The sequence below is a fragment of the Lutjanus erythropterus genome, chromosome 13, assembly GCF_056507025.1.
Source record: "Lutjanus erythropterus isolate fLutEry1 chromosome 13, fLutEry1.hap2, whole genome shotgun sequence".
Taxonomy (NCBI): domain Eukaryota; kingdom Metazoa; phylum Chordata; class Actinopteri; order Lutjaniformes; family Lutjanidae; genus Lutjanus; species Lutjanus erythropterus.
In genome coordinates, this window is record NC_139329.1 from 33,891,654 (window position 1) to 33,901,644 (window position 9,991).

Sequence of the window (9,991 nt, forward strand, 5' to 3'; positions counted from 1 at the left end):
CTGTGGCACCTTGTAGCACCCTGTAACAGCTTGTGACACCTTATAACATCTGGTTGCACTCCTGTGACAGCTTGTGGCACCTTGTAAGTGAATAACTAATTAAGTAACATTTATTTTTATAGCACCTTTCACAGTGCTTTATGAACATATTCAAACAGGAAGGAATTCAGCAAACTCCAAAATTTGTCATCAGATTCCTGTAGGACCAGATGAAAATGTGCTGAATGCATATCTTATTCAGAAATGCACAATGATACAAACCAATATTTACATATATACAGTATATTAGAGAAATGTTGTTAATTCAAATTTAGCCATCTAGTATTCACACTTTATTCAGAGCCATTCTGGGATTTGTGCTTGTCTATAAGCTGTTTGAATGTGTGCAGTTGGGAATGTAAACTTTCTAAGTTGATCCCTGGGAGTTGGTGAACTCCATATTTAAGATGGAAAAGGACAGGAGTCAATACAGCACTGTTGGTGTTGTTTAGACTCCAGATATGCTGATTCACTGGGGAAATAATAAGATGCCATCTGCAGTCATAATCCTCGGGTACAGTCTCATTACATTTCAGACAGATCAGAGGGAGGCGATGTCTGCTAGTTGTGTTAGTTCATACTGATCTGTTTAGCCAGTGTCAGAATTTTCTTATTACTTTTTTCCAGTCAAATGAATGGCATCTACTTTTTTTTTTTTTACTGTTTATTCTTAATTTATATTCATATGATTGTATAAAGTGATCTCTATAAATCTTCAACCCCCTCTGTCATCTCATCTCATCATCATTATAGCAACAATGTCGTATAATTTGGTTAGTATTTACAAAGCTTTTTATCTCATGCGATTTCTGATGTTGAATTTATGTAGACTCCTTGATAATAAGCAACGATTTTGTTTCCTCATAGCCACTTATAACTATACTAGTCTCTCTTAATTTCCTTCATGGAGCCTTGAATAATGTAAATGTAATTTCTAGGAGACAGGACAGTTTATACATCCTGTAGCTAAACCTTTATCAGTGCTGTGGCTGTGGTCCCTCAATAAAACAGGCGCGAACAACCAGGCACCACTCGTATTCGTACCAGGTAATACTTCCACAAGCTGTAAACTGAATTGCCACTGGGCTTTTTGCCCATTTTTATAGCTCCCCTGTCTTCTTTGTTAGATTACACTTCAGCGGTACACCAGATAACAATGTGGGCAATGTAAAAGTGAATCTTGGCATGTGTGTCACTTTTTTATATAGTCCCACATCTAGTTCTCTGTTCATTTCTCAAAAGAACAATATAACTCCTAAAGTACAAACTTGACTAAATATTATGATTGTTAACATCCCATGTGAAATAAAACACGTGTAACTAATCTCTCTAAACTAATGTAAAATTATGCATCTCTATATTTTTCACTATAATCTCAGCCTTCTCTTTCATCACCAATTTATATTAAGGCTTTTACATTTTCTGCTAAAAACAGAGATAGTGTTTAATTATTGTGTAATACATAATCAGGTGTGCAGAGGGTGAGGCTGAACCTGTGGGGAATATATAACCACCTGATGTTCTCATGACAAAATGATTAAACCGCTCCAAAGGACACGACTGTTTATTCTTTATGACGCAGTAGCTCATTCTCCAATAACTCTGCTTTATGTGTGGGCAAATTGTAACACAAGTTAACACCGTTTTTAACTGTACTTTGCAAACCAAGGACAATTGGATATATTATATTTAAAAAATCATGACCAGTAAAGCCGATTTAATTAGTCAAGCAAAGGCATGATGATGAAAATATATTTTGTTGGAGCTTATTTAAAGTTTTCTCTATATTTAATGTGTATAATATGCCCTAACTGGCAAACTTGCTGCTTAAACATGATGTGGCAGAATTTAGATAGATTACCACACATACAAAAAAATAAGTTAAATAAATCTGGAACTTTAAATTGGCAGTAAATAATGCTCGATTTTGATTGGTCGAACGACGGAGGGGGGCGGGACATAAGTTGAGGAGTTCAGTTACAGTTCCGTGGGAGGCGACCGCAGCAGGTTCATATCGGGTTAACGCTTCACAGTTTACACACGTAAGTTGTCTTGTCCTGCCTTCTTTGCCGAGTTAAAGCGGGTCATACTGAATTCTGCTGGGTCATTTAAGGATTGCATTTCAGGAAAACGGGCGTTTTAACAGTAGTGCTGGTCAAGGTGAGTGACATTCAGGTCTGTTTTTCGACGTTGCAGCCCCGCACGTTACCTAAATATCATGTTATCAGGTCGACGCATGTACAGTACAGACGTGTCTGTTATGGAGGCTCCGTCAGTCAGTTCGCTGCGCAGCATGCAGCAGAAATGGTTCAGCTCAGATCAGACTGCACACAACAACATGTACACACCCCTGTCGACCGAGCTATAACCTTATTATCACTGCGTGTGGCCTGACTGTGAGGTGTTACTCTGTAAAAATCACTGCATAGACTGAAAAACACATGTTCTCAAATTCAAAGGATCTTTATTGGAATGGGAAACAGTTGACATTGAAGAAAGAATATAAACAGAAACAGAACCATTGTAATTTTGCTAGCAGTATATAGGCCCATATTTACATATAGATAACTTAAAATAAAACACAAAAAGTAAAAAATGTAATAAAAATATGTTGTTTGTTAAAGCAGGCCCTGTTATGCTAAATCTCTCTCAAGAACTTGTCAAGAAAAGTCATCTCAAAGAAGTGTTATAATTATGATTTGCACCTCGAAATATTCAGTTGTGTGTGAGTGTGTTTTGTCAGGCAAATTAATCTGGGTGTCGGGGTGGTAAAGTCGGAATCAAATCTTATTGCTCTCATTAATGCCAGAACAGTGTTTAAATGGGAAACAGGAAATGTAAAATTAACCAAAAAGAAAAAAAATGTACAGAAACAGAACCATTATCATTTTTCTCGCAATCTGTAGGCCTGTATTTACATATAAGTAACTTAAAGTTCAAGATAAAGCAGGCCCTGCAAAATTTTCCTCAACAACATGTCAAGAAAAGTTGCATTATGATTTGTTCCTGGAAATATTTAGTTGTGTGTGTTTTGTCGGGCATTTTTATCTGGGTGTGGGTCCCTTTTTACAGTCAGTATGGGTAGTAAACCCACAATCAAAGGCATGATCTTATTGCTCTCGTTAATGCCAGAACAGTGTCACAGCATTAAATGTTGAGCTGATGAAAAAATTAAGGGTTTTAAAACCTACCAGTGCTGCATAGTATGGTGTGATTGATGGACTCATTGAAAAAACCTATTAAAATCATAATGGTATGACTTTTGTAGGGATCTGTACCAAACAAATGTGTTTTCTTACATCTAAAACACAAGATGTGTAGGCCTCTGTGCAGCACTACAGTACTTACACTACAATATAATGCCTATCAAAAAACTGCAGCTTCTGCAATTTGGATATTGCAGTCACCTATCTTGCAGTACTGCTAATATTTCAATAATATTTTGATTAATTGTTGCAGCCCAAATTAAAAGCAGTTACTTTGTGCCTCTGATAGCCAATATGTAAATGTGGAGCAGCAAAATGGGAAGTCGAGGCTGTCGACAGATTTTTGTGCGCATGAGTCACTGATAGTGTAACAGCACTGTTGCCAACCAAAATGACTTGTCCTTATTGTTCAGACGGAGAATGGCTGCACTGCATCGTCTGAGGCAGTGCCACCCGACGGGCATGGCTATCTCTCATTTACACACGAGCAGCCGTGCCTCTGCCAAACAGCACTACAAAATGCTTGTGCTCGGAGGAGGAAGTGGAGGCATCGCAATGAGCGCACGGATGAAGAGGATGATGGGAGCTGAGAACGTGGCTGTTGTGGAGCCCAGTGAGGCAAGGATCCAGTATATTATGATTATTATATGCTGTACCTCTCTTTGTGCATCACTGGAATGTAATACAAACAACAAATGATGAAAACTGTGAAGTCATGTTTGGATTTTAAAGGGATAGTTTGGATCATTCAAAGTGAAGGTGCATGAAGTACTCATCCATAGTCAGTGTGTTACCTGCAGTAGATGGCAGTCAGCGCAATCCCAGCTTAAAGAAGCAGAGAGGGGCACCAAATAATGAACTGCTGTGGACACTATCAAAGAAGAGGCTTTTTTGAACTAATAAATATCAGTTTCACTGCTTTACTTTGCTGTCAGGCATCCTTTTCTGTCGTTATACAAGCCAAATATTGGTCTCTCTCTTGATGAAACTAGTAATTTTACCTCACAGAACACAGGAGTTGCTGGTCTGCATCTGCCTCGATCGGTAAGTTTGTTCGTGTTATTGTGTGACTGTAGTGTTTTAAAAGGTTATTTCGGAGATACCAAAGTCACACAATAACACAAACAAACTAACTAACAAGGCAGTGACTTCCATATTCCATAGAGAGTGACATTTCTCTTGTAAAAAGGTGACTTCCTGTTGAAAAGGTCTGTCTGACAGCAAGGTAAAGTGGTGAAATTTCAAATGTAGCTTATACTTAAATTGATGTTTTGTTTATTTAGTTGGACATTTTTTAAGTGGCAAAAAAATATTTTGCTGCCAACTGTGTCCTGACGTCATGTAAGGGTGGTCTCTGAAGAACTTTTGTTTTTTTGTTGTTTTTAGATGCACTACTATCAGCCAATATGGACCCTGGTTGGTGCTGGCGCAAAAACTGTAGCCTCATCGGGTCGCTCCACAGCGAGCGTGATGCCGTCTGGAGTGAAGTGGGTGAAATCTAAAGTTCAGGAAATAAACCCAGACACAAATACTGTCCGCACAGAGGATGGGACTGAGGTATGTTCGTGTTAGGAAAGTGTTATCTGACCGTGTCCAGATAAAAGTTAGAAAATTTCTTAATAGTGGGTCGTCTATTGACTTGGCACTGACTGTGTTTACAGGCACAAAATATTTCAGTTTTTGCAGTTATTCCAAAAAACAGTAAGCTGTTTACATGGCTAGTGAAAGTGAATATTACCCTAACAGTCCTTTTCGCATGCAGCCATGCATAGTCTGATTGTGGAAAAGTGGAACAGCTGTGCAACTGTGCAAACACAGTTTCCTTCTTTCATTCATTCAACCACTTCTTAAAATGGTTGGTGTTGTGATATTTGCGCATTATCCAAAAATGTGTTGATATCCACATCTTTGATGATGTTTAAAAGTAGGTGTGTTTCTCCATCTGTTCAGAAATGTCAGCTTTTATTTTGTGCGTGCATCTCCACCCCAGCCTTGCAAACTGTTGGCTAGCTGCTTTGTTTAAAACACACATAGCTGACCATAAACAGGCAACAGGATGTGTGCTGCAAACTGTGGTAAATTCCCAGTTGGGTTTCATACTCTAAATGTGTTGTCTACATGTCCAAAGAATGCTCCTAAAACCTGAATAATATCAGCATATCTCACATGTCTTAACTGAAAAATGCTGTGCGTGAGTGTGCATGTAAACATAATCATTCAGAGGTAGTTTGTATATGAAGCAGATTATTTTGAAATGATGTGATTATCTGTGTGGAACTAGACCTGCTTAGACTTTCTTTCACATTACAGATCTCCTATGAGTATTTGATTGTGGCTCTTGGTATACAGCTCCATTATGAGAAGGTGAAGTAGTGTTTTATTCATTCAGTTATACCTCTACGTAGTAAATGTTTGCCCTCATATATAAATTCAGTTCCACCAGGAAACGTGCGCTTTTCTTGTTTGTAGATCAAAGGATTGCCAGAGGGATTTGAACATCCAAACATTGGGTCGAACTACTCGGTCCAAACTGTGGAGAAAACGTGGAAAGCGCTGCAGAACTTCAAAGAAGGCAACGCTGTGTTCACTTTCCCAAATACTCCTGTGAAATGTGCTGGAGCTCCACAGAAGATCATGTATCTATCAGATGCATTTCTCAGAAAGGTACTCAGATTTCCTAATGTCATGATAATCCAATACATTTTGAAACTACTAAGTGCGGTTTTACAAATTAAATGAAGGCATTTTTATGTTTCTATCCAAGACAGGAAAAAGGGCAAAGGCTAATGTAATATACAACACATCCCTTCCCGTCCTCTTCGGGATAAAGAAATATGCTGATTCATTATGGGAAATTGTGAAACAGCGTGACCTACAAGTGAACCTGAGGCAAAATCTGATTGAAGTGCGGGCAGACAGGCAAGAAGCTGTGTTTGAAAACCTTGACAAACCAGGCGAAACCAAAGTGATTGAGGTAACTGTGTTACTGTTCCTCAACAGTAACTTTGACATATTAGTATTTTATTGAGTATTAACTGCTTTGTACAGTGGACAGTCTACTCCACCATATGTTATGTAATTTCCTTCCTCTTTAAATCCGTAAAAATGGTGACGAAGAAGACACCCCGTTGAATAACTCTCACACTTTCCTGTTTTTTCCTCTTTTAGTATGAAATGCTTCATGTCACTCCACCAATGGGACCAAATCCAGTGATCAAGGCCAGTCCATTGGCAGATGAAGCTGGCTGGTTGGATGTCAGCAAAGAAACCCTCCAACACAAGAGGTATCCGAATGTGTTTGGGATCGGAGACTGTACCAGCCTGCCCACAGCCAAAACAGCCGCTGCTGTCGGTAAGTGAGTAACATCATTGTGTCAGTTGCTTAAACACTGAACCAAAGCAATACTGGAAAGCACCGTGTTACTGCATACACTTTATGCTGGTTTATCTCGTGTTAATCACTTGTTCTTTTTGTAAGTTGATACGCACTTTACACAGTGTGTTGCACAATAACGTACAGTATTTACACAAGACTATAAAAACATACACCACACCTTAAGAAGCTTGTAATTTAGGGACACTCCTAAGTAGTATCTTATTGATTGTAGCTGTATATCAGTTTATTCTTTTTTTTTTTTATTAAATTGTGTTTGACACAAACACAATGGTGAAAAAGTTAAAGCTCTATGTCTGGCCCATTTCCTGTGTTTGTGCCATATCCTGTCTGTCAGCTGCGGATTAAAGATGGGAAGCTCTCAGCAACTTGGCATCATTAATCATGACACTGAGCTATAAACCAGTACTTATCTTACTTCCTGCACAAATGCAATCTTGACTGCAGTGAAGAATTTAGCCTTATCGTGCTCATCATGTGTACATTCAGTGTATTTGTGCGAGTCATGTCATGCTAAATGCCGTTCTTTTCCATGTGCATGATGTTGGTGTTGTTAGCGTCAGTGATATCAGCCAATCCATCTGCCTGTCCTTAGATCAACTTTGATGCAGAGAGGAATAGAATACATACGCCCCCCTCTCATTTATTCAATTTCTATCCATCTTAATTGTGTTTTAAGTTTAAAGATAATATTGTTGTTTTAACATTCTAACCTCAGCACGCTAAGATGTGATCATTTAAGTGTAAGCAAATTAGGATGCTAAGCTTAACTAATCTGCTAACATTGAATCAGGCCAAATGGCTGGTGAATGTTAAAATTTTACCAGCCAATAATTAGATCACAGTCATGTTTCTGGATGGTGAGTGAAGAAAATCTACCAGCCACTTGCATATTTTGCCATTGTTTGTTGATAATTTTGTGCCCTGCATGGAGTGCTACTTTAGCATCAAGCTCAAAGTTCAACTGAGGTTGACCAAGTAGAGCTGAGAGCGATGGCAGTGGAGCCCAGAGTGCACTGCCTTACCTTGATGTCCTGTGTCAGTGAGCCCTCTAGTGATGAAAATACTTATATACACCAGTTAAACTTGGCATCAAATGACTCTTATCCAATAAAAGAACATGTTGCCAAACTTCTCCTAATTAAAATATAATCATCTCTGGTACACATTATGATGCCAGTTTGTAAGATATACATCTTGTAAAAACAAAAACTGGTAATCCATCTTCTTTCGATTTGTGAAGTTTAACTTGCAGTGGCAGTATGCAGTACATACTGTATAGAATTAGTCTGTGGTATGTATTCGGACTCAGTGTTAGTCCACTTAATTTGTAAAAAGGGAATTTAGACATTTATTTAAATTGCTTACTGTTTGTTTTCTCATTTTCAGCTGCACAGTCTGGTATCTTGAACAGAACCATCACCAAAATACTGAAAAATGAGAAGCCAGATAAAGTGGTAAGTGCCAGACCAGCTATAAGTAACTCTGCTAAAAAAATATATGAATACGTGATCGCTTATGTCCTTCTTTACAGTATGATGGTTACACCTCATGTCCGCTGGTTACAAGCTACAACACAGTAATTCTGGCAGAGTTTGACTACAATGGACAGCCACTGGAAACATTCCCCATCAACCAAGCCAAAGAAAGGAGAACCATGTACCACATGAAAGCTGATGTGATGCCTCACCTCTACTGGCACGGCCTTCTCAGGTCAGTATACAGTTAATTAACAACATGTTAATAGTTGGTTGTGAGGAATTGTACCACACCTTTTACCACATTTTATTAATGTTCTGTACTGTTTTTTATATCAGGGGCCTCTGGGGTGGACCAGGACCATTCAGGAAACTCTTTCATCTTGGGATGAAATGAAACCTCACTTATCCGTTTGCAAGTTAACGATACATTTCCTAAACTTTTAGGGAAAAAAGTAGCACATTAAAACCATCATTCCCTTAAACGGGTGGACACCTACATTATATTGGCTGGACATCAGGACTAATTACAACAAGTTTGATCAAGTTATCTTCAATATCTAGGTTTAGTTAAGCCTGCAGTAAGTGGTGCGTTGACATTAGGAATAAAATTAGAGTTGCTCGTCGTGCAGAAAACACCGGCCCTACATTTCAAATCACAGACTTTTTCTTTTAATGTGTACTGTAGCACATGTAGTACATACTGCTGGCATGCTGTATGCATACAATTGTGACATAATATTTGCTCTTAACATTGCGCCTTGAACTTTGACCCTCTTGCTCATAGACCCCTCACAAAGGATTGTGGGTCAGAATAGCTAGAAATGCACACTGGCTTGCATACTGCAAAATGTGTTTGGATGTAGTAGGACATCCTTATATTTTTGGCATACTGCATTTGACATACTATGTATTGGGACATAATAATTTTCTTTCTGGCATACTAAACAGTGTGGCAGTCTGGGTATAACAACGCACAGTGAGCATGAACACTCAACTCTACAGTTTGATGTAGCTGTGAGATGCTTATAGGTCAATCTTTTGGTTCTTTTGGCAACACACTGGATGTACAGCCTCGCTGCTTTCTTCAACTCCATTATCCGACCAGCACAGGGATTTTTATAGAAGCCTAAGACAAAAGTCTGTTGAACATTTTTTGATTTGCACCCCTCAGTATACTTCTATAAGCCTGCAGGTTTCAACTGAGTCCACAGCTCTGACTGAACTCTTCTAGTGTTTATTCAACTTATTTCAACATATGTTGCCCATGTGCATCCAATAAACTTACCTAAAACCGGCCTGTAAAAAAGTGTGGCAAAGTGTAAAATGAACAAAATAGTACATATTTTAGTACAAAGAATGACCATCTTTACAGCTGTTATCATTGTCTACCAGTCACGTCTAAGATGCTATGTTTTGATGCTTTGATAATCATTTTATAATCACATTGTAGACCTCTGAATGTCAATCAGATAATTAGGTGCCAAGAGATTCCCTCTCATAAGTCAAAGATTAACACACTAATCATTTTGCATACCGGTGGAAGTCTGTATTATGTGTGTAGTTTCTCGTCATTTCAGTATTTTGACAGTCTTCAGGTCTGTGTCCAACTTAAATGCTATTGTATCCGTTAATCTGAATCTTAATTTTAATCTGTTAAAATGTGTTTGTTGTATGAGTGGTATTGCAAACTACAAGTGCTTTTCTGAAATTGAAATGTCAGTAATATAGTTTTGTATATAGTGATTATTTTTCTATCAGTGCTTAAGTGACTTTTAAGCATTGTGGTAATTATACAGTCAGTGCTTACTTCATTATTGTATTGAAAAGATTATCACTCTTTAATCATTAAAATGACTGCATACACTTATAAA

General features: G+C 38.2%; 1 protein-coding gene across 1 annotated transcript; it reads left to right on the plus strand.

The window, feature by feature from the left end:
• Positions 1 to 2,033: 2,033 nt before the first annotated feature.
• On the plus strand, positions 2,034 to 9,991 carry sqor (sulfide quinone oxidoreductase). Its single transcript, XM_084734688.1, has 10 exons — positions 2,034 to 2,199; positions 3,659 to 3,863; positions 4,632 to 4,802; positions 5,556 to 5,609; positions 5,715 to 5,909; positions 6,010 to 6,219; positions 6,414 to 6,597; positions 8,029 to 8,096; positions 8,174 to 8,352; positions 8,457 to 9,991. The coding sequence occupies exons 2-10, from the start codon at positions 3,666 to 3,668 to the stop codon at positions 8,512 to 8,514; spliced, it is 1,317 nt and encodes a 438-aa protein (XP_084590814.1). The 5' UTR covers positions 2,034 to 2,199; positions 3,659 to 3,665; the 3' UTR covers positions 8,515 to 9,991.

What these genes read in the sequence shown, in the direction of transcription:
- sqor (XM_084734688.1), top strand. Translation starts at nt 3,666, where the DNA reads ATGGCTGCACTGCATCGTCTGAGGCAGTGCCACCCGACGGGCATGGCT. An exon ending in CAGATGCATTTCTCAGAAAG is followed by an intron (nt 5,910 to 6,009) that starts GTACTCAGATTT and finishes TTTCTATCCAAG; the next exon opens with ACAGGAAAAAGGGCAAAGGC. An exon ending in TACTGGCACGGCCTTCTCAG is followed by an intron (nt 8,353 to 8,456) that starts GTCAGTATACAG and finishes TTTTTATATCAG; the next exon opens with GGGCCTCTGGGGTGGACCAG.